This window comes from Dermacentor andersoni, chromosome 1, assembly GCF_023375885.2.
Source record: "Dermacentor andersoni chromosome 1, qqDerAnde1_hic_scaffold, whole genome shotgun sequence".
Classification (NCBI taxonomy): Eukaryota; Metazoa; Arthropoda; class Arachnida; order Ixodida; family Ixodidae; genus Dermacentor; species Dermacentor andersoni.
In genome coordinates this window covers 51,869,383-51,894,375 of record NC_092814.1, presented here as the reverse complement: position 1 = coordinate 51,894,375, position 24,993 = coordinate 51,869,383, and the positions used below count along the sequence as shown (strand labels likewise).

At 43.9% G+C, this 24,993-nt stretch overlaps 2 protein-coding genes across 2 annotated transcripts in view; one reads left to right on the top strand and one right to left on the bottom strand.

Annotated features, from left to right (window-relative positions):
- LOC140219077 (tigger transposable element-derived protein 6-like) overlaps positions 1 to 10,628 on the top strand; it is a 45,848-nt gene extending 35,220 nt beyond the window's left edge. Inside the window, exon 3 of the mRNA XM_072288970.1 lies at positions 6,501 to 10,628. Within this exon, the coding sequence (XP_072145071.1) occupies positions 7,490 to 9,094 (1,605 nt within the window). The 5' untranslated portion in view covers positions 6,501 to 7,489 and the 3' untranslated portion in view covers positions 9,095 to 10,628. The remainder of the gene's footprint in view (positions 1 to 6,500) is intronic.
- Positions 1 to 24,713, bottom strand: part of Roe1 (grpE protein homolog, mitochondrial Roe1) — a 33,886-nt gene extending 9,173 nt beyond the window's left edge. Inside the window, exons 1-2 of the mRNA XM_050193502.3 lie at positions 24,589 to 24,713; positions 22,204 to 22,345 (exon numbers count right to left, since the gene is read on the bottom strand). Of these exons, the coding sequence (XP_050049459.1) occupies positions 22,204 to 22,345; positions 24,589 to 24,686 (240 nt within the window). The 5' untranslated portion in view covers positions 24,687 to 24,713. The remainder of the gene's footprint in view (positions 1 to 22,203; positions 22,346 to 24,588) is intronic.
- Between the last annotated feature and the right edge of the window lie 280 nt (positions 24,714 to 24,993).

Sequence of the window (24,993 nt, the reverse complement as noted above, 5' to 3'; positions counted from 1 at the left end):
GGTGTCTACCAAGTTGATATTTCCAAATTCCCTGAGTTTTCCAGGTTTTCCCTGAGTGCCATTGCAAATTTCCCTGAGTGATGCAGAACTATGTGTTATGTCAAGACGGACTGAAACCATACCGCCTGATGCTGTTAGTCTCTAGTAAGCACATGAAAAAAATTAAAAAGCGACTTAATCCAATTTGAATACTAAGGAGCAGTGCTTATGTTATTCAAAAACAGAATAGAAGGCAGGGGTTAGTAAAATGCACAGCAAATAAAGTGTCTTCGAAAAAAATTGCAAATGGGGTCGGACATTATCAAATACGAATAAAAAGGAGATGCATATAGAAGCAAATATATTCTAATATGAGCTATTTCTATCAACTGATAGCAACCTCAGTGGGATGAGGCCCGAACTCTGTCACAATTGAGATTCTCTCTCAACAGCTCGTAAGTCAACCTCAACAGTCCTAACATACTCTCAGCCCACGCACGACGCCCGAGTGTTGTGTTTCACTGCTTTAAAGAGTTTATTTTGGTTTGGATGAGGGACACCTGCATCTCGGCATAAGCCAAAACTTTATGTTTTGAGCTCAAGCTCCTTCAAAACGGCGGCAGCAAGCTTCTTTTCTCGTTTATTCCTCAATGCGTAGGTCACTTCTGTTCTTGTGTGCCTTCCGCCACTCGTTCGCCCCAAGGACCATTTGAAGCATCTTGATCAATTGCACAGTCCACGACCGATTTTTCGAACTCCCTAGGGGCCGCGAAAACGTCCGAAAAATCGGCCAGTTGGAACAAAATAAATGCGTGTCATTTACTGCCCTTAGGGGCTCAAACCGCCACAGGCACGTTCGAAAACGCTCTGAAGGCCTGCCGGTACACATATTAGGCATACCGGTGCTCGTACTCTGACAGGAAATACCGGGTGCCCGGGTGTATAATTAAGGAATACATACTGTGTTCCGTGGCAATAGCCCCTTCCCACGCTTGTTATGCTTCACTGCAATACTTTTCCGTAAGCTTTACCAAGTGACATTTCTGTACAGAGGCGAAGCTGACTTTCAGGAACCGGCATTATGCAGCGCACCGTGTTTTCTAAGTTTCTAAGCCAATCGCGAGGGCCACTAAGGTGGAGTCCGTGCCATTGCTGACAGCAGCTAATTTTTTCAATAAAAAAACTCGGCACCCAACGGCAAGAAGCTTCATAGCGAACGTCCAAGCAGCTAGGCCTATAGCGTTGCCGCAGTGGTGGCAACGGGTGCCAGCGCATCTGCATGCGAGAGAGCCGGTTCGAGGTGGTGAAGTAATCAAAACGGCAGCGGTGGTGCCTTTGATTATTACCGTTTCGGACCTGCGGTCACGGCAAAACGTCCAGAAAATCAGACGGCAAAGAGTTCTTGCGTCGGAAATTTCACACGTTCTGATACGTTGGCTCTATGGGGTACGTGGCGGTGCCGCGAAGCCGTCGAAATTATCGGGAATCCGGAAAGTCGCTCGTTGACTGTACACTGGCAACTCCTCCTGCCGACGACAGGGCGTCAAAGAAGATTCATTATGATTCCTGTCTGCTACTCGAGCCAGCATTACCGCGACTTTCGACCCTCTCAATAATATTGCCGCTAATTTTCCCTGATAGAGGCCCAAATTCCCTGAGTTTTCCCTGACTTTTTCCAGACTACTCAAAATCCCTGAGAATTCCCGGTTTTCCCGGTTGGTAGACACCCTGGAAGCCTCAATTCCTCGAGAGCACCACAAATAATTACAGCACCTTTTATATGACATGTTCAAAACACGTACCAAGTGAAGAGCAGTTTCGGATGTGAAAAAAGAAGATTCATCACACTGCCGCAAGCGGAGGTGGCAGCCACGTGGTATCACAGATAACTTAAACCTGCCAGTCAGCCCTGTGCGATGGCTGAAGGACATACAATGACCATGTCACTGAAAGCTGCCTAAGTGGTCCTTCCATTCGTTCGCTTCTCTTGCAAACATGAGGGAATACTGTCCTCTCTTGTCCCATCAAGCTGAATTCCATTTTCGGCAGCACGGCCTTAGTGTGTGTGTGTATACGCATCTATGGTATTTGGTATCACGAGACTGCCACAACAGGTTTTAATGACATGATGAGTCTCCTTTTTCACATACAAAGCCATGCAGCACTTGGCACGCATGTTGAGATGGTCGCATTAAAAGGCAATACGATTAATTAAATGCTTAGGTCTCGGGGAATTGAGGCTCCATACCATTTACTGGGTCAACAGCTATCCAATAAAGCAATAAAAACAACACAAAAATGTTCTGTTAGTACTCTTTAAATGTACACAATGTGCCCCATGGCTATGGCTTCGAACACAGAAAGATCATGTAAGATAGCGACTGTTTAAATAGGTGGCTCGCAAAGGTTGCAGGCAGTGGTAGTCATCAGTGATCTGAATAAAAAACTATTGTTTGACGCACTTAGTCCTTTATTTTTGTCTTTTTTTATCATGACAAAGTGGCTTAACCGTTAAGGTGAGGCATGGAAGCCAAGCGGAAAGTGAAATAAAAGCAAGGATTAAAAGATGCACCTCCCAATACTCCCTAGTAATCTGCTGTCCAAATCCACCACAGCATTCTCCTCGGCATTCCCCTCAAGTACAGCGGGAAAACAGCACGAGTCAATGTTATGGTATCAGAAGGGCATGCACAGATACGCTGAGTGTGGTGAACTCAGTTTATTACTGCTAAGACTAATAACTAAACTCTGAAGTTTTACATGCCAGAACCATGATTTGATTATGAGGCATGCTGCAGTGGTTTAATTTTGACCCCTGTGGTTCTTTAATGTGCACTTAAATCTAAGTACATGAGTGTCTTTTGCATTTCAACCCACTGAAACGCAGCCACCACGACAGAGTATTAGTGTGCAACTGTGTATTTGGTGGTCCACAAAAGTTTGCATCTCTGATGCACAAGCTATAAGAAGCATTCGCTCTGCAAATGTTAAGCCACAAGCAGCATTAATTCAGTGCCCTATTTTCATATTGTCAGAGCAGAGCACCTGCAGTTTCCTTTAGTCTGCATAAGTTTTATGAGCTCAGTACTGAGCATATGCCAAAGATGGCTTTGGAATAAAGAATTGCTGATGCAGTTGGTTACTTAATGTTCCCACATAATCCACTAAGACTAACCCCTGTATTCATAAATGCATCTTAACTTGAAGCACAAGCTTGACTTGTGACTTTATATAAATGCCGCCTGGCGTAAACATGCCAAAGATGCTCATTGCGTTTTCCTTGGCACATTCACGACAGGCACCATTTAGATCAAGTCAAGCACGAGCTTCTAGTGAAGATGCATTTCTGAATACAGGTATAAGTCTTCACAGCTACTGCCACCAAGACAGTCTACGGTCAAGATGGCTAGAATTTGCACAAACAGCATTTTTGGCTCATCGCTTTAACAAATATCACTAAAGAGACACTGATACCCTTCAGTCACAGTGAACACATTTGTGTAACCAATTTGTTTTTGCCACTTATGTCCAGCAGTGGCAAGAAGGAAAACAAAACAGACATTTAACTGCAGGTCAACTGAACCCTTTGTTTACCCAATATGACTCCAGTTCACTTCAAACTGCAGAGTACTGCTACACATAACTAGTTTATAAAGGCACTACCATGTGTACTGTCAGGAATAATTCTTTCCTCCTTTGTAATGCCTGCAGCCAATCCTTGTGCATGTGGTTTAAGCTGGTGATTCAATGTTCTTTAAGGGGAGAAAACAGTACTGATATGACTGATTGTGCAACAAATAAAAATTTTAAAATACGCTAATGAAGAGGACTCAGTATAAAATGCGGAAAGAATCGTCCTACCATCTTGACTTTCTTTCAATCGAGTCTGCAACACCTTGGAATGGAATTATGCATCTTTGACACATCTTTTGACACTGCTTCATTATTTCTTTATTTATTTAATATGTCCTTACAGGCCTCATATGAGGCATTGGGTAAGTGGGGGCGTCACAGAAGGACTAAAAGAGCATATATATTTGAAATATAAAAACATAATATACATACATTATTAATAGACAGTAGAAAAATGTATACACATCTTATACAAGCATTAAGGCATTGCACAAAACAATAGGACCGGTAGTGTACATATTAGAGAAAAGACAAATGATACAGTTATTTCGATAAACAACGTAAAAAAATATAGCCACTCTAATACAAATACTAAAATATACAAGAATAATGAGCAAAATAATGAGCTCATAAACAAGAGAGCACATAACTGGAAAACAAAAGAAAATGCATCATGCATTTTATTGAAGTTAGGCAGTGGAATATGAACTGATGAGCTGGCGAAATTTATCGGGATTTGTTTCGGAGACGATGAAACCAGGAAGAGCATTCCATAACCGAACGGCACGAGGAAGCGCCGACCAATTAAATGCATGAGTGTTCCCGCAGATGCGCGTAAAGCTGAGGCGATTATATAATCTGCGAGATGTGCAAGGTGCGACTTGAAGCCACAAGATTTCCTAGCCGCATGAAAGTACTTGTGAAATAATGATATGAGCCCAAAATCATGTCAAGTACTTAGGGGCTGAAGTGAAATATCAAGTTTTATTTGCGAGATGCTTGAATTGTAGGTGTAGTTACGCGAGATAAACCTAGTGGCCCTATTTTGAACTGATTCTAATAAGCTGATTAGGTTGTTATGATGGAGTGACCAGATTGGAGAGGCAAATTCAAGCTGGGGCGAACAAACATGTGATAAGCTAGCTTGCAGATGTTGGAGGGCGAATTACATAGGTTTCGGCATCAGTACCCCCGTGATTTTGAAGCATTAGCACATATAGTAGTAACGTGATTGGTCCACAAAAGGCTTGGTGCGAGATTAATGCCTAAGTATTTGTATGAAGTAGCTGGAGAAATTGGCTTATTATTTACCTGACATTGGAAGTTAGAGGTTGAGTGCTTACGAGTGAAGGACATTACTTTGTATTTAGATGAATTAAGAGTCATTAAGCAAGTATTACACCAACCCAAAATAGGCTGAAGGTCGTTTTAAGGAATGAGGGGGTCATCGGGGCTGGTTATTACTAAAAGGTATAAATAGAAATACCAAGTGAAGCTGGATTAGTAAATAAAAAATTGTTCAAATTATATTCAGGGGTTACAGGTGCCAAAAACCACAATCTAATTATGAGGTATGCCATAGTGTGTTATCTGCATTAATTTTAACTCCCATGCACCCAATGCATGGTACACTAACGTTTACACTTTTAGGACACTGAAAATGTTAGTCCTACGATGCACGGCAAGACGTAAGGATGGCGATGCGACCTTGAAGTTTCCGCAGTAGCTCACTATGACACGATTTTATTTTTTAGAGTGTACTCAGGAGTAGTTCATAGTTTATTGATAATTCAGGATGATTGCACATGATTCCAGAAGAAGTAATCACAACCAAAAGAGTTTAGGTAACTTTCACTGCACAGAAATTACGTAAACATGTAAAAGCACTTGGAAACTGGTGACATTATACTAATGTACCAGTGCTGTGGTTTGGCCATAAAGGTCAAAAAAGGAAACATTGGCCTTCATTTTCACCACAAGTAACAAAACTTTTTCTGACAAATAAGTGAAACCAGAGCTTTGCAAAAAATACTTCATTACTCTGAACTGCTTCAGTGTGGCTCTTTAGTGGCGGCCCCTCTAGATGAGCTCTGACTGCCTCAGCCACTAACAGGACAGTTGTCATTCGAGTGCGCCATTGTGCTGGATGTTACACTGCACAACAATGCAAGTATCCCTGAAAGCGACAAGACAATACCAGTCCTGACAGTATCTTTTCTTTCGAGAAGCATGGTATGCTGGAAGGTGCATATTCAAGGCTACTGCTACTACCTGCTCCTATGTAATTTCATTGGACTCCCATTCTACAGCTTCCTTGTGTGTCACTTATCACTGCTTTTGCTAACAAAGTACACTGGACAAAACAATGCCACAGTACACCTCTAGGAACTGAAACTGTGATAGGCTGACAGTCAGAAAAATAGAAACAGACACAATATTGTACGATGGTTCTCATTGTGTGAGCCCCTCCTGTCCACTGTCCCAATAAAAAATTTTGCTTTCTTGATGAAGTGATTTGCATACTTCACATAGCAATAAATACAAGTGATTGAAAAAGAGCTTTTTTTAGTAATTAGGACTCGTGTGCCAATTCATTACTCTTTGTCCATGTATCCTTGCACTATGCCTCTCAGAAAAGTATTCTGGTACTGACAAGCACAAGCATCCATAATTCATAAGAAATCATGCGTCAGCAATGACTAATTTCCTATGGCATTGTTAGAGTCAAGAGGAGCAAAGAACCTTGTGGTAGAGAAAAGGATGATGACAGACCATATTATCTTGCATACCTTCTCCTTGCTTAGCTAGTTTGCCGGCCTTCACTAAATAGCATTTCTTTTTACATATTTTCATGTCTCTCATAATGTTATGGCTTTTGTAATATGCAGGTGCAAGAAAAAATCTGACTACAAGGTCAGCTCGTTCTGACACCACCATGAAGCCAGCACAGAGTGTTGCAGAAACCTGTTACCTAAAATATAAAAACCACAATGGGGAAAGTCATGGAATGTGACATAAGTGGAAGTGCGATACCATCAGGATACATAAAGAAACACTAAAGGGATTATGTGCGCAGAGTTGAGACTTCTGTCAGTGTGTGTGAATGTCAGCAAATGGACTACGATGACAATCTGACACAAAGAGCGGCCACAGCGCATCGATGCCATTCCACGTGCAGTGAGAAGAGAAGCATGCACTAGTGCGCATGAGAGTATTCGGGGAGAAGACAACCAGCAAGGCAGAAGTGGAAGGAGAAGATGCTGTCCATGGCACAGGAGTAACGGTCTGTCAAATTGGGCATTTTCGTTGGTACATACAGTCAAACCCACTTATAACAATACCGCTTTTAACAATATATCGGATATAGCAATGGACAGCCGCGGCACCGTCACCTTTGCAATGTGTTCTATGGTAAAATAAACCGCTTATAACAATGCTATCAAACTAGATTGACGGTTATAACAATTAAATGTAGTCATTTGGAGCCAACCCTCACAGAAAAAAAAACGCGCAAACGCAGCGACCACGCCGGCCAAACTACTCCACCAAAAGCGCGCGCGTGTATGCGGAGCCGCCCGCACAGGGGCGGCGAAAAGCTCACGTGACGACGCATGCGAGGAGAATGGGGTGAGCAGGAGAAGCAGGAGAAAAGACGGACGCTTTCCTCTGGGCAGAGTAGGAGAGGGAAGGAAGGCATTTGTTCTGTTGCTTTTGTATCGGTGCGCGGGGAGCAGTCCATTCTGAGGGTGTGCCGCTCGTTGAAAACTCGTACAGTGTCAAAGCATGTCTGTTGCCAGCGAGGTTTTCGTCATCTGCCATCACCGGCCTTGGTCCTACTGGTTCTGCAAGCCCATCGGATCCCCCCCAGAGTTCAACGATGGAGGATTCTCCGTCAGGAAGCGCGGCCAGCGTGGCTCAACTGGATCAACTGCCGCAGAAGAGAAAGCGAGCGGCAATATCTTTGGAAACGAAGCGAAACATTTTGAGAGAGCACAGAGGTGGTGAAAAAGTGTGCAACTTAGTACGCAAGTACGGCCTGTCACAGCCGACAATTTCAACCATTATCCGCAATGCGCTCAAGATGACTGAAAACGAATGCCATGCTAGTGCTGGCCATGCTATGGAGGACGGCCGGAAAAGGATTTGGCATGGTGCCTACAAAGACGTGGAGGAGGCACTGTATCAGTGGTTCCTTAGAGCACGTGCTATGAACTTGCCAACTAGTGGCCCGATTTTGGCAGAGAAGGCGAAGCACTTTGCGTATCTCCTTCAAAATACCGATTTCCAGCCTGGTGGTGGCTGGATTCAGCGGTTCAAGGAGAGGCACGGAATCATCTACAAGGCAGTCGTGGGCGAGGCAGGGTCGCTCGATGTCGACGCTAGACTGAAGTGGTTAGATGAAACACTGCCGTACATCCGCGAAGCATATGCGGACCGGGACTTGTACAATGGTGACGAGACCGGGCTATTCTTCCAAATGCTTCCATCGAAGACACATGCACTCAAAGGTGATCCCTGTAAGGGCGGCAAGCAGAGCAAATTACGGGTGACCATTTTCCTTTGCGCGAATATGGACAACAGCGACAAGTGTCCCGCCTTCGTAATTGGAAAATCTATGAATCCCCGCTGTTTCCGTGGTGCTGCGAGGATTCCAGTTCATTACCGTCATAATAAGAAAGCGTGGATGACGCGTGAACTTTTCCGCGAGTGGCTGAGCGGGTTCGATCAGCGGATGCAACACGAAGGCAGGAAGGTGGCGTTGGTCCTTGATAACTGTACTGCACACCAGACTGCCCAGAAGCTGTCGCATGTGAAAATTTTTTTCCTGCCGCCGAACACAACTGCAGGCTTGCAGCCCATGGACGCAGGCGTGATTGCATGCTTCAAGGCATTATATCGCCGACGTGTGTTGAGCAGGCTTGCTCTTAACCTGGACATTGCTGTGCGTGAATGCCGACCCGCTCCAGACTTTAAGATTTCGCTTCTGATGGCTGTCCAATTCATTTTTGGGGCATGGGCAGAAGTCAGCTCCTCCATCGTCATGAATTGCTTCCGAAAAGCGGACTTTGCCGGGGATACCAGTGATGCGGAGTATCGCAAAGCTACTGCCGACGGAGCCATTACAGAACTTTGGTCTACGGTGCGTGGTGATGACGGCGACGCGAAGGGGCTTCAAGAATTCTTGCACGCCGATGATGCAGTCGCGACAAACGAAGAATTGACTGACAAGGCGATCGTTGCAGCAGTCACCGGCGCGGAAGACGATGACAGCAGCGACGACGAAGATGAACCGGAACCTGTACAAGTTGTGTCTCTACAGGAGGCCTCAAGAATGATCGATTTCCTGCGGGACTTCATTTTTGCAAAAAACCTTTCGCTCGGACATGTTCAACATTTGAATGCCCTCCAGAAAGACATCGGTAAGATTGCCGCGAAACAGTCGAAACTCGCCGATTACGGGTTTGTTTCAGCAAAGATGTGAGAAGTGCAAGCTATTTTGCCCTCATTAAATGCTCTAAGTTATTCATGTTTACTTTGTTTTTTTTTTGGGGGGGGGGGGGGGGGCGCTAAGGGATTTTCAAGCTGAGAGGCAGCCCCGGCAACCTTCTCGTATTTTTTACAAGGCCCCTTTCGGGACCACCAAAACGATGCCTCGGCGGAGCTGGCATGTCACTTGCCGTCTGTGACTCCTCTTTGCAGTTATTATGCTTTTTTTCGTGCAACCCGTTTATAACAATTATCAGTTATAACAATGATATTTTTATGGCACTTGAACATTGTTATAAGTGGACTCGACTATATATTTTTGTGAAACCATATTTTGTGCGACACAAGAAAAAAAGAAAAGAATAAAAGAGAAAAAGCACATGCAGTGAAGCCTAACTAACTATGAACAATAAAGGCGAACTTTTATATCAAGGTTTTTTTACTTTGCATGAGCCCAGCATGACCTCAGTAGGAACGGGTTAATACGACCTGTTTAAAACTTGCACCATGTGCACAGCAGCTCGGCACATGAAGCAGGAGGCCAGCTACATCATGAAGTTGGTGGTCATGTGGTACCAAACACCACTGATGTTCCCACCCTGATGGAGCTGCGGAGAGCCCAAGTGTTTGAGCACACAATAAAAGGAGAGGGATCTCCTGTGGTCCCAGAGAAGGAACAGCAAAAAAATTTGGTTTTGCCCATGTTGAAAGCAGAGAAGTACAGAATAAAAAGGACTAAGAAGACTGATTGGGTGGTATGCAGCCAGCTTTTGGAGACACAATCACAGTGTCGCCTTCAAACACTGTGGCTGACTGACATACGCTTGAAGGGGTTGTGTTACATACCATGTTACAGCCACCTTCAATTTCCATGGTGTAACCAGCCTCCTACTTCAAGTCCGAAGCCATTTTGCACTTGATGTGTGTTTTTAACTGGTCGCACATTGCAATTACATGAAAAGATTATGCACTAGTTACAGTAGAGCCTCATTCATATGTTTTGCAAAAAAGAAAGCGGAAGAGGCCATACCAACCAAGAAAACATACAATAGGAAGTCACTCAAAAAAATTGACAGACTAAACTGTGATTGGCAGCTACGTAATGTGAAGCGTTGCGCGAATTGTTGCAGCATGAGAGACTCCGAGCTGGTGGGGCTCAAGGGGCCGACCTGAGATGCATGTTCTCATTTTTATGGCTTCAGCATTTGTGCTCCTCAAATTCAGCCAGAGTCATCAGCTTCTTCGAGTAGGCCATTCTGGTGGGAAGTTCTAATGTGCCCACTCAGTACAAATTGACACGGATCTGGATCGAGCCAGCAGCGCCCAAGCTACCAGAGACATGTCCTTTTCTTATTGGGTAGTGTTTTTTGACTGCAACGGGAAATATAAACGTAATTGAGCTGGTGCGCAACAATGGAATACAATGCCACTAGAGCTATACATGACGCTCCCTTTGCCCGCCTGCAGCATTGAACAGCTGCGCGCTTGGGATGTCGCATATTAAAAGCAAGCAGTACACTTCCAATGGCACCGAGGCCCACGTACTGTGAAACAGATAAGTCAAGATGCTTATCGCAATAGGGTTGGCGGTGATAGCTGTGAATGCGTGTGCAATGACCTGGGAGGAGATTGGCTGGTACTGGTGTGAGAAACTTAGTGCGCACTAGCATTTTCACAGGAGAAGGGTGAGCAAGTATTGCAGGGAAGCTGCAGCAGCGGGTGGCTACTGTTCTCGATTGCACGCACCTCGCGCCTTTCTTGTTTACACGGGAGCACCTTTACTTGTTTACACAGGATATAGCAGTCTGAAAATGTCTAATATAATCGCAGTTTGGCAACCTACGGAGGGTTGTACCGAAAGGTTGTGTTTTCCCAGATAATATGAAGTATGAACCGATAAATAATAAGTGTAACTGTTCTGGGTCATTTTTTGTGTTCTCGATTGCAAACGTTAGTGCCAGGAAATCACACGTAATGGGATCGTATCGATCAGGTTCTACTGTATATGTTGTGCTCTCAAAGAACTGACACTTGATGCAGCAATTACAAAGGAAACAGCTAATGAAGGCAAAAAAAAAAGGACATTTCTGCATCACTACTACTTTTAAATCATCTGAAGTTGGAATGACAGTGAGAAGCATGTCACAAAGCAATAAAAGAAGGCAAAATGACAAGCTGGTTGACGTGCATTTACCACAAGTGAGGTCAATGATTTTAACTTCGGGAACGAGTTCCGCACTGATTGGAAATCAGGGTCAGGATAATGAAACTATTCTAGTCAATCTTTTATTTTATTTTCTGCGCTTTGTCAGTGGTCTGAGCAGCGCTCTGCCTAGGTTACCTCAACCATCCACCTGTTACTAGTGGTGATGGATAAGAAATTAATAGAAAGGAGAAAAAGTGAATGATACATTCTATCAGCCCAGCTGTATTTTAGACAAAGTAAACAGGTTCAAACATGTATGCGCCAGCTACCTTTTTTTACTAGTATGCATGGTGCTGCCATCTCTGTAGTTTGTGAAAAGCACCTTTGTTTTTTCGAAACATGAAAAGTTCCTTGAAGTGATTCATTATCAAATAATGCAGCAGAATGAAGTCAAGTACAGGATAGCCCCTCAAGTAATCTCCAATTACCCACGTGTTGCATCAGCTAATTCTACCGTATGCCTACAAATTTTCTGATCGCATCACACCAACTAATATAATCTCTTGCTGCCTTGAACCGCCTTTCCCTTCCCTTGACACATTGCTTGCTTCACTAATGGTCTAGACCGTCTAGACTTGTTACAGACATTACATGTACCGTTAACTACACTTCCAGAATATCAGCTACATACACGATCTATACTACTGTCTTCCGATCTCTCAAGTTTTCCTATGTTACACCAATCATTTTCTGCTCTATTGCTTGTGAAATCCTTAGGTTCCTCTCAAGCTTTTGTCTACTTTTCTTCTTTGTTTTTATTACCAAGTTTTGGCGCCATAGGGGCATAATTGATTACATACTTTTGAAGGATATTGGTAATGCGCTGTCCACAACTTGAGAACGACTGCCAAGCTCCAAGAAATACACTAGCGTGGATGTTTCAATTCAATTACTCATAATAACGACTGCAACGGTATCATGTCACAGAATATTTCATTGCCCTTGGTAACTGTCTAATAAAGGGTTCCTCACCAGGCCTGGCCATTTTGAGCTGACAAGCTCACTACATACAATGTGCACTCACAATCGTGCCTGCTAAGAATTACATCGCTGCACGACGCAGATAGAGCTGAAATTTATAACTAAACGCCGTTTGCCCTTCTACTCATGGGCACTGCACCCCAAGATGGGGGATGACGTACAACAGCAAGTGCACCTAAGTACATGTATATGCTGTGACGTCTCTCATAGTGACCCGTGACACTTGGAGAATTAGTCAAGGCAACGTCTGTTATCTGTGAGATCTGTTGCTTGAATTGATGAATTGAAGTTTAGAGAAACAATAAAACACAGAAACTGAATGTGTACGCGTTTTTCTTTTACTTCACACTGCAGCAAGTGAGATGTACTCCCGTTTCATCTGCTTGTTCCAATGTCGTGCAGTCGTGCGCGCCGAGAGTGAAACAATGTTATTTTCTACTGTGTTCCAGCACGCAATCATGCTCTGTGATCCACTTGCATCTGCCTCAGTTCTCATGTAGCACTGCCTTATACTGATACGCTCTCGTGCACAGCGCACAAAATCGTGCGCAGTGCCAAACAAGACAAACGCAATAGCTCGTGCACATGACCGCCAGTGGAAGTGCACCGCGCTGCAATAAAGCGAGAGAGAAAAAAAAGAGAAGGAGGGGCCCGTGACTTATGCATCACGCGATCCTCCAGCTCTGGTATAGGAGAATGCAGGGAAGGAATTTCTCTTGCGGAGGCTAGATGGGGCATGTGGAAAGAGTGTTATGTTGGCAGCGACACTCGCCTGCTGAAATCATGGGTTCACGGCACTGAAATATTTCTATCTCAGCTATTATTGAACCAATTTGAAAAATTCTTGCAATAGAACGCTCCCAAGAGGACATGTAACAACTTCCAGCATACAACAGGAATTTGCTATGTAGCCTGGTGAGGGGCCCTTTAAAGGAATGGCCCCAGTGTGCCTATATTATTTGGTTATTGTTAATGGTTAGTAACTGGACTGAAATCACAGCATTTGATATGCTTCTTGTGGTTTTTGTTTAAAAGAATTATGTGCTAAGTAGTCTTCCTTGAATGAACCACTTACTGTGCTGTCTCCTGTAAAATTGCTGTAAAAAAGGTTACACAACTCACTGGTATGTTAGCCTCCTCCAGCTGTATCTAGCGCACTCCAAACACAGCTGTGGAACATCCTAGCTACTTTAGACGGCACAGTAAGCTTTTCCATAAAAGTTTTGTGACCAGAAAAAAAGTCAAGGGTTTTGTTCATAAGACTACTTACTCTGTTATTCAACCTTCTGAAATTCCTGCTACTTCATGTACACTGCTGAGCCCTTATAAACACTATGGCAACCGGTCAAATTTCTTTAGTCTACCTGCCTCCCTGCAACATTAAAATTTGTAATAATACAGCTGACACAAGAGATGGAGGGGGACTTTTAAGTTTGCAATGAGCACACACACCTCTTGTGGAACACATACGCACTTAAACAATTTACTTTTAGAAGAATGTTAGCCTAAAAACTAAAATATGGCTAATTAACACTAGTTTTTTCTGTGGCGATTTATGGATGCAAGTTGTGGTTGAGGTGAGGTAATGGTAAATTATTCCCTCCTTGATCACTAACGCTACAGGCTACAGTAATGTGCTACTCATGGCCGTTATCAGAAACTATCAAAACTCAAAAGACTGCAGGTAAAAATTTTCTTTAATTAAGGATATAGAATCTCAACACCTAGCCGCTGCTTGCTTCAGTGAGCACCTCAGTGAGGCAAGAAGTCTGCCACCAAGCAACCATTGACAAAAGAAAAAAAAAAAAGAGACTGCGGTTAAATTGAGCAGGTTGCAGCTGGCTACCACTACAGGGTTCGTGCAGGTCACAGAGTCAGAAATTAAAGGATATTCAGGGACTGTAAAAGCTTTTGAAAGGGTGCAGAGCGGCATCCCATGTAGAAATCCTTAACGAAGTTGGTAAAATCGGCACTTTACTTTATCATACTGAAATTGGACCTTTTATGCAAACAAGTACAGTCGCTCGCAAATCTTTCCTGCATGAAGGGTGTCGTAAAACTTTTTGCATTATTGCGCAACAGGAAAAAGAAATGAAATTCATGATTAAAAAGTTTTTTTTTTTAATTTACGAGTCCGCAACCAAAGATACGCTTTCATACCATGTCATGATGGCTTACATCAATGATACGAAACAAAACCTGTGAAGCTTTCATGTACACTCCGCCGCCGTGGCTCATAGAGTTGCTCGCAATGGGATGACTTTGCACCTGCTATAGATTAACTTCAAAGGTAAAGTGCGAGGGCTGTGTGAAAAAAGAAAGTCACAGTTTCGCACAAAAGGCGAACCATCGATTACAATAGTAAATTAGTAGACAGTTATACAAAGTATCGTTATACAAAGAGTGTGAAAAGAAGCTACCAAAGATGACAAAATACCTACTGAATGCAGCTTCCGCGGAGCAGCATGATCGCTCTACCCAGAGTCCATGTCAAATTCCCAATAGTACCGACTGTGCTTCTGTGGAGGACTTGCCAACTCCATCACCACGGTTTGCTAGCAAGAAGCAAGGTTTGACTCATCTTGGTCGTCTGGATCCTGTGAAAACGGTGCCAACCTCGGTCGTCCATATTTCTGAGCAACCGACGCTAACCAAGCCCTGTCCTGTTCCTGAGTCGGCAACGTCTATGCTACTAGGCCGGGCCGCTGCCACAGAGCTCCAGGTGTCCAGTCCGTCACGCCCGATTTCTACTACTGCTGATCAACAGGTGCCAAACCTCCCCGATGAGCCTCCTTCTACTGACGAGAGCCAGGAAACAACACTCCAAGAACCGACTCACTTGTTTCCGGTTAGTTCGGCTTCAAATAATCATGTTCCCACCCACAAAGTGAGCCTCGAGAGGACGAATGAGACAACTTCTCATTGCGGCAACAGAGAAGTACAGACCCCCCCCCAGGAAGAGGTACGTTGCGAGATTCTCCGAAGTGACCCTGCTAAGTGGCCACACGTTATTACTGACAGCTTTCAGAGCGTATGCCTTCAGAAAGGGCCATTGCATTTTCAAAATCAGGCAGAAAATTTTCCGCCTTCTGAAAGGCAATACAAAACTCAGAAACGCTATATGTCACCTCATCTTTTCGTGCAAAAGGCTGTAAATGGGGAGGCGTACGAGCGACACTGGATAATGTACTCAGAGTCCAAAGGTTCCATTTACGGTTTCATGTGCAAACTATTTTCGATTTCAATCAACCCCGTGCTTTCACCACGCACGGCTTTTCTGACTGGAAAAGAGCGGAAGAAAAGGTTTGCGCACATGAAAATAGCGTCAAGCACCGGAACTACGTGGCAGCATGGTTTGCCCGCTCTAACTCGAGCAACACAATTGACAAGGAGCTGGTTAAGCATCTTGTCACTGAGACCGCTTACTGGACAGAGGTGTTGAAGTGCGTAGTCGTTGTAGTTAAGCTTCTAGCTGAGCGCAACCTAGCGTTTAGGGGCAGTGAGGAGATTTTTGGTTCCCTGAGAAATGGCAATTATATGGGAGTGCTTGATGCTATTGCCAAGTTTGATCCCTTTCTAGAGGAGCACATCAAACGCTACGGGAACAATGGAAAAGGTCACCCATCGTGTCTGTCAAAAACCATTTGTGATGAATTTATCGAGCATATGGCAAAGGCTGTCAAGGAATGTCTCGTTGACAAAGTGAAACACGCAAAATACTTCTCTTTAATTGTTGATTTGCCTCCAGACCTTACTCACGTTGATCAGCTGGCAGTTGTTTTACGATACTATTTAAATGGGAAAATGTACGAACACTTTCTTGGATTTGTTCCAATTGAATCACATACCAGCTTGTATCTTTTCGATACCGTGATGTCCCTCTTGATGACCAATGGCATCTCAATTGATGATTGTAGGGGCCAAGCTTATGATAATGCAAGTAATACCGTTTTACTCGCATAATGATCGCACTTTTTGTCAGAAAAATTGACGCAAAATCAGGGGTGCGATCATTACGCGGGTTAAATTTCCCGCGAAAAGAAAACAAAAATTTTCGGCCCGCGTTCGCTGCGGGACGCCAAAACAAAAATGGCGGCGGGCGGAGCAAGCCGAACGCAATTTCTTTTTCTTCTCGTGAGTACATTACGTGCATTGAAACAGTTTCTTTTGTATTAGTAATGAATAATATGGTAAATATCGACAAGTTTGCGGCAATAACGTAGCCATGTCCACTTTGAGGAGACAGAAACAGATGGGCGCGCTTAGCTGCCAGTGACATAGAAACACATGGCCGGCTTGCCGCAGAAACTGCCTTCACTGCATCTGTCTTCACTACTATCCAAATACGGCACATTTTCGCTAAGGGTGGGTGAATAGCTTAGCTGTGTTACAAGCGTCGGAGTATATATAGGGTACACTTTTAACGTATCAGTGTAAACGTGGCTACTATCGTTGCCGCTCGCGATTTGTTGCGTGCCCACGAGTGCAGATGAGAAGAATCGAAAGGCGCCTTTTTTGTTGTTGTTGACCACAACCATTAGAAAGCCTACACATAATAAAAGCAAGTTTGGTTGTAGCATTTTTTTTAGTCATGGAAGTGCGGAAAGTGATGAAAGTAATGAAATGAGGCATCTACTTAAGGTGTTTGGTGGTGAAGAGTCATTCGCGTAGCATTCGACAGATGGTAAGCGCAATCAATATTAGCTAGACTTGGCACACAACATATCGCTGCGGCAAGTTCGGGGTGCAATCACTACAAGGGCAACAAAAAAATAATCGAATTTGGACGACAAAATTCAGGGGTGCGATCATTCACGAGTGCAATCATTGAAATCGTTCAGTTTGTGAACTTTCTGCACAACTGTGTGTGCCAGGACACGAGTCCCCTGGGAATAATGAAGTTGCTGCACGAAAGAAAGCTTATTGATGTGTTTCTGAACCTTTCTATTGCTTTGCGAATTTACTTAAGCATACCCGTGGCAAACTGAGGCCGAACAATCGTTTTCCAAGTTGTCGCTGATAAAAAATCGCCTTCGTTCGAGCCTCCTTGACGACAAGGTGAACTCGCTTACTATCATGTCCATTGAAAGTGACCTCCTCCGCGATCTATCCTTCGAACGGACTATATCTGATTTCGCCAAAGCAAAGGGGCGAAAGATGCCATTTTAAAAGAGGACTGTTTGCGCTATACATGAATAGTTCCAATAAGTTCGTTGTGTCACCTCCCAGCCTCCACGTTGCCAATGAAACGCTGGGCAATGTAATTCAAGATATGCAAATCTTCGTTGTTCGTCTCTTGTTTGTCCTTCTTGTGATATTTAGCATGCTTATAAAGAACTCTATTCTTGTTGTTTTTGATAGTGCCATGTTTATTTGGTGTCGTCCTTGCTTATCTTACCTTTAATGAAAATATCTTCAAATAATGTTTTGTATTTACCGTTGGTAATTTTCATCTGTATTCTAGTGCATTTTTATGGTGTTTGTATTGCCTTAAGTGCAGTCGCCGACTGATTTTCCGGACTCCGAAAATTCGGACATGCTCGACTATTCGGTCTGCTTCGCGGCACCACCATTCTCCCCATAGACCATAATCTATATCCCAAAAGTTCGGACACCTTGCAACCTCTCGTCTGATTTTTCGGACACTCCCTGAGCCAACTCGATCGAGAGCAACATGCACCAACTCTAGACCGGTGCATGGTTCGACTTGCTGAACGGCATTTTTGAACGGAGCCTCCTTGCTGCCCCACGAAGTGGCGCTACTGCAAATCCCCGCTCATCATCATAGTTTCTGCTTGGTTCGATAAAGTGGCTCTACAGCAGCTCCGGTTTCAGCTTAGTAAGCCATGTCAAAACAATCCAGCAGCTGATTTGTTTCTTCGCGCACGACGCTGCGAGTAGGCCACTTTTTTCGTTTGTGTGACTGGTGTCGGCATGGTGGTGTTTGCTTTGTGTGCTGTGTCGAGGTTCCGGTGATCCAACGCGGCATACGGAAACATCACGCCAAGTGTCTAATGGCGCCGACAGTGCCCGCGCAGACTGCAGTGGGGAATGCCGGCAAGAGGGCACCGGGAGGCCTAAGATTTGTCGCCTTCCGATGTGCTCCCTACTGACGAGGAAAATGTTCTGGCAAGACCTGCGCAGTGGTTGCATTGCGATTCCGGACACCGTCTCATTTGAGAGTTTCACAGGTGCTGACACTGCTGTACTGACACGCACAGAACTCGACAACGGCAAGATCATTCGTCAGGTTTCTGCTGCACCGCCGGACGATAACTCTGAGTCGGAAGATGACGCATCATGTGCTACGCTGCCGTCACATGCAGAGCGTGTACAAGCAGTGACTGTGCTTTCAGCCGCCTATAGTGACCGTACGACCCTCTCCGAGATTCAGGCTTATCTGATTGCGCGTAAACAGACCAACGTGCAACGGCGCATTCACAATTACTTCAAGCCTACTGCCGAGACCGAATAAGTGCGTGGAAATAAAGGATTTCGTTTTTTTTTCTTAATCTGCTTTTTCGGACACCTGTTTATTCGGACATTTCCGCAGTCCCCGCGAGGTCCAAATAAACGGTTGGCGACTGTATTGTATATATATATTGCATATTTATACAGCAACGTGTACAACAATTACTGCAGTCTGATGCTTGAATTTTAATAAAGAATGTTTTGGATACAACGATGCGTCTCCTCACGGATTAAACTTATAGATGCAAACAAAGCCTAGCTTCAGAAGGATCGACATCTGAGCTGTGTTGTCTTTTCTACGTTCTTGTTCGTCTTGAGTGCACTAAACTTTTCCTTAAAGCCTAACTTTCGCTGAAAACAGAATTCAGATTAATCACAAAGTGAACATATGTTCACTTTGTGAACACTGTGTCGCAGTGTCATCGTTTTTATACCTTCTTGTGTCCTTGTCTTGTATTGCGCTGTAACAAACCACTGTGAACATACGTGTTGGTGTACAACAGCACGCGTTTCAAGCAAGTTTTGATGTTTTCCTTATAATAATAACAATAATAATAATCCCGTTGATCGCACTTCGTTCTTTATAATTTGGTGGAATTAAGATGAAACATGGCACATATCCAGTAGCATGGCAGGCGACAGGGGGGGGGGCTCAGTATAGGTTTAGTGGGCCTACATGCGCATTAGCCCAGGGCCCCCATTTTTCTTAATCCGGCCCTGCCTGGGTTTGAGTAACAATGTATATGCTGCTATTGAATAAAATCTGGCAGAGTAGAGGCATGTGCAGGGTTCGCCAGTAAAAACGGGAGGATGTTGAATGGGAACAATAGTTTGTTCTGCTAGTCTATGGTCGAGGTTACATGGTTAGAAATATTGTTGCTCCCGCATGCGCACCAACATTTTTGCAAATGGTCAATTTACTAACATAGCTCAAATAATTTTTTTTATCCCTTTAAGCAAGTGGCTTTGTCTTTCGTGGTTCACTGGTCCATAAAACATCTTGAACACCTACATACACATGATATAGTACACTGCACCTAGGATGCTGTGAAGAAGGTTCGACAGCCCATTTATAAGCTCTCCCCACCAGGGATGAAACTTTATCAAAGGAATGTGCAACAACTCATGCTACTGGCCTAACTCCCATTTCTACGAAGTTAAAAACAGACCTTTCTTATACACATCGTAATTTGAGCCTAAATGCAGGAATACTTCACAATGGCCATGACCAAAAGTATAGCAATCCCCATGTGAACTTGACAAGCCATTGAGGTTTGGCTGACTAAACGACATATTAAAGGGCCCCTCACCAGGTCTGGCCATTTTGAGCTGACAAGTGCAGTGCATACAATGTGCGCTAACGATTGTGACTGCGAAGCATTACATCCCTGCATGCTGCAGAAAGAGCTAAAATTTCAAATGCTATTTGCCCCTCTCCTCATGGGCACCACGCTTCCAGGCAGAGAGTCAACGTATATCACACAAGTGCGCCTACATGCATGGCAGTGCTTTGACGTCACTTAAACTGACATGTGACTTCGAGAATTATTCAAAGCAACATCAGTTATATGTTTAATCTGTTGTTTTAATAGACGAATTAAAGTTTAGAGAAATAAACATCCACACCGAAAGTCTGCATGTTATTGTTTTACTTCGTACCATAGCAAGAGAGATGTACTTCCGTTTTGACTGCTTGTTCCCCCGCTTGCGCGCAGAGGACAAAACTGTCATTTTCTACCATGTTCCAGCACTGCGATCATGCTCTTTCATCCTCTCACGTCTGCCTCAGTGCTCATGACTGCAGCACTGACTTATGCCGCTAATCAGGTGTTCCTCTGTAGAGCGCACAAAATAGTCTGCTGCGCAAAACGAGATACGTAACAGCTCGCACATGAGACTGTCACCAAAAGTGCACTACTCAGCAAGAACACGAGTGAGAGAAAAGAAGAAGGCAGGGCCTGTGATGTATCTGTCATGTGATCCCCCGGCTTCGGTAAGGAAGAACGTAGGGAAGGAATTTCTCTTGCAGAGGCAGAGGCTACACGGGGAAAGTAGAGAGAGTATCTATGTTGGCAGCAACGCTCGCCTCCTGATATCATGGGTTCGCAGCACTTCAAGTACTTCTACCTCTGCTATTAATGGACCAACTTGAAAAAGTCTTGTGGTAGGACACGTCTTAGAAGGCTTCCAGCGTATAACTAAAATTTGTGATGTGCCCTGGTGAGGGGGCCCTTTAAAAGGTACTGAAAACCGATATTTAAAGACCTATTTTTTATGGTGCAATGCAAAGCTCACCCTCGGTAGTGTTTATAACTGCAGTGGTTACTTCCAAAAGCGCATGGATATTTTGTAAGCAAAATATTTCTATCTGTGCAGCCCCTAAAGAAGTAAGAGTTCCTTCTCCAGCAATGCTGAGAAGTGAGAGTGATGTCGTTAGCCTACCTCGCAAATTGTGAAAGCTGCCCAACGTTCTGCTTTCACAGGAGTGAGTGTAACTGTGATTAACCACCTACATTTTGACCTTTTCAACCATTCTTGAAAATTAAAAAATGGTAAATTCACGCTGTTGTACAGTCCTTTCTTATATTTGAACTGCGTTTTTCCCCAAGTACACGCCTACAACATGGCTGGCTGGCCCCTGTAGTTGTTCTGTTGATAGGCGAGCCAAGCCAACATATCGAGAATGAAGGCAGCACCACTTTTCTATTAACTACAATCGAAGGCCTACCTGCACATTGTGAGTTAGAAAAAACTTATACAGGAAAAAGTGTACAACGTTTCAATACTAATAAAAAGACCAAGAACCACGTACACTAATAGAAAGTCACGTGATAGGCCTCTTTTGCATTTTTGTTTTTGCCGCATGAGGCACCAAAGGTTATTTTTCGTGACTTTTAGTGAATTAGAAATCCACATTTAATGAGAAAAACATGGCTTGTTTTAGCCACTACAATAGGCAATCTTTCCATCAGTGGGGGTTATCTCTATTCATGTCGTGAGCAGCAACACAGAAACACAGCAACAATGTAAAAAAAGGACATGATGGCTGGCAGGCTTCGCATTGTAATACATGTTGTGAGCCATTGTTTAAGAGATGCTTTATTGTGTCAAAACAGAGATGAACTATTTGAAGCAGCAAAAATATCAAGCTTAAATTTCAAGAAAAGCAACATCTTTTTTTAATGTAATCTAGTACATGCTTGGTATCTTTGCATGCATATTATATGCATGCGTATGATGTATGCACCTGTTTCAAATAAAGCCTTGGTTAAGTTAGTGGTGTGTGTGTCCACTTGCTTGTCCTTGTTGCGAATGCGCTTAAAGATCTTAAGTAAGCTACATACCATTTGCCTAACTTTGCTCTGCTAGGATAACAGGCTACGATGGCCAGCAAAGCAGCAAGAATTGTGTTTGTAACACTGATGTCAGCATAAGCCCAAACTTACGTCAATGGTCTTAATCTGTTCAAGAAGCTTGCGGTTTTCTTCTTGGCTTGCAAGTAAGCTAGGATCAGCTGCAGGCTTCTCTTCTTTGGTCTCAGCTTCCCGTTCAGTGGGGGGTGCTGTAGTGGCTGTAGAAAATAGAAGCCTGAAAAGCAGATCAGTATTCTCATCAGTACATGACCACTATGCATTAAACCCACAAGTTTCGGAGCCCTTCACTAGAGCATCTCTCATTGTGACAGAGTTCCTCTGGCACTCAGGGTTCTTGAAGTCTCCCTTCAGTGGAGGGGGGACCTCGTAGGGTGGCAAACAGTATAGCGTGCACACACTCACACTATATATATATTATATGCTGCTAATGTATATGGTGGTCCTGCCTTTGTCAGAGTGATTACTCTGACGAAGGCAGGACCACTTGCTGAAACGTTCCACTTCTACCTACCTACAAAAGTGGACAAAGTGCATGTGTCTTTTGTATAACACAATACTCACAATGCACAACTATATGAATTAAAATTAACTGGTAACGTTAAGAATACAAGGTGAACCTTCCCTAATCCATGAGCGGGTAACTTCACGCTCAGGGGCACATGAAACAGTATGCGGTGTTAAGAATCTTATTCGAAAAAGGGTGGTGACTGTGATGTGCAGTCAGAGTTTCATATTAGTATAACTAGAGGGGAATCTGGCTCTGCGATCGTTCAACCATCATGGGAATGATGGGAAGTACAGGCTTCAGATTGGCGTTCTGTTGACTGGCGAACTAGCCTACAAGTATTTTTTTGGCAGTTTTGGTTTCACTCCAAGCGTAATTGCTATAACCTGCAGTGGGACAGTGCAAAGCAAAGCTCTCTGCCTTTGTTCTGTTGCTCGAAGTGGCGATAGCGCGCTGGGCCAGTGGCTGGGACGATGTTTGTGTCACGGTGTGGCGTCGAAGCCCTAACCAGAAAGCGACAGCATCGTAAACGTTGAAAGAACATCTTTTGACCGTTTGGACCTTGGTTTGCTAAGTGTGGCAGGTGAATGAGAATGAATTATACAGTAGAGAAATTCGACATGAAATACTGTAAGTTGCAGTATACACAGAGCCCTGAGCAGCAAGCAGCAACTCGGGACTCAGTGTTAAATAACAGCTTTACAAAGGAGTGTGTTGATGGTACACAGAAATTTACCCAGCTAACCGTACCTTTTTCTTTTTTTTTCTTCTTCTCAAGGTCACAATGACTTTCAATTGTTTTACTGTCGAACATCATATACATGATTAGATCTCGCTGCACTGATTTATTTGCTTCTAATTTATGGCAATGGTGACCTCACGTTGGTAAATGTAGGCAACAAAAGAGGGTGCTCCCATTCATCCACACAAAAGTTAGAAGCATCAAGTATGTGTCACCACAGTTTGCTCACAACCTTATTTTCCAAAAGCTCGTAGACTTGTTACTGTGTGCTTAGAAAAGGAACAGTTCACACACACACACAACGATGCGAAATTATATAATTTAGATATAATATTGTTGCCCAATATGCAGTTGGGAATATGAAAAAGTAACCAGCATAAAGGACCAATGGCAATTCATTATTCTGTTGCTTCCCATGACAGTCTGGAAAGTTCAAATAAAAATTTTACTTCTTTGATTTCAAATCCATGAAAAGCTGCAAACGTAATGGGGCACGCCTGCTGCAGCAGCTCTTACTGTGACCTTACATGGTGGCCCTGTAGCATCAAAATTGAATCCAGTAAACGCTTGAGTTAGTCGACCATACAAACCATAGTTGCAGTTAGCACACGGCCTTTTCGCGGTGTAGTTGGTTATGCATTGCTCGCACACAAAACTTACGAATTAAGTCCGCTACCACAAGCAGTATCACCACATTTCTGCAAAATAATTATATTTCACATCATACATTATGAAAACACGTTTTGCAAACGACGCATAATGGATTGACATTCACGATTTCACAGCAAAATCACGGTGCGTTGTCTGCCAAATACACGACGTAGTTCAACCCTCTTAAAGCATAATGGTAAAAACAGAGCCTATTCCTCTCTCAGCGTCAGGCCAATACAAGCAACCTAGCGGACCAATGAACCCACTAACTGAAAACGATAACCTTCAGCACGCGATTGAATAAAACTACGATCATGAGTGCTAGCATCGCAAACAGGAAAGGTCAAGACTTGCTTGATAATTAAGCTATATTCGCCGTCAAGCAAACTGTAATATACATCGAGTGATAAACTTTACTTCTACGAATTCACCCGACGTTGGTCACGGCATGAACCAAGTCATTGCATCAGCGTGCACAGTACGGCGTTAAAAGAAACAAATTACTAGCGTTCTGACATTACACTCTGCGCACACCACACAATACCACCTCCGAGCTTACCTTGCAGAGAACGGGGCGTATGATTTCGAACAAACATAGGAGCTTCGTCGAAATATTTGGCGCAGCATGGGGGAACACATGGCAGCGTTGGACGCCATCTTTCCGGATAGTGACGTCCATGACGTCAGCTGGAAATCTCGAAGCGCGCGAGACCTCCGAGAACATCCATTTCGCATCGCTCGCTGCCGTCGCGACCTCAAGCGCCATACACAGAAGCTGTAAAAAAAATAACTTTGTAATTTCCCTCTAGGTGGCGGGACTGCAATGTGGCGTTATGTGGAAACTGTGTGGAAAGGTGTTTGAGAATGCGGATGTTTGCAGAAGTACAATAGGGACTCGATAGGAACCAGTGCGTCGCCTCGCATGGGGCGCTCACGGGAAGACTACAAATGGATCTGTGCAGGG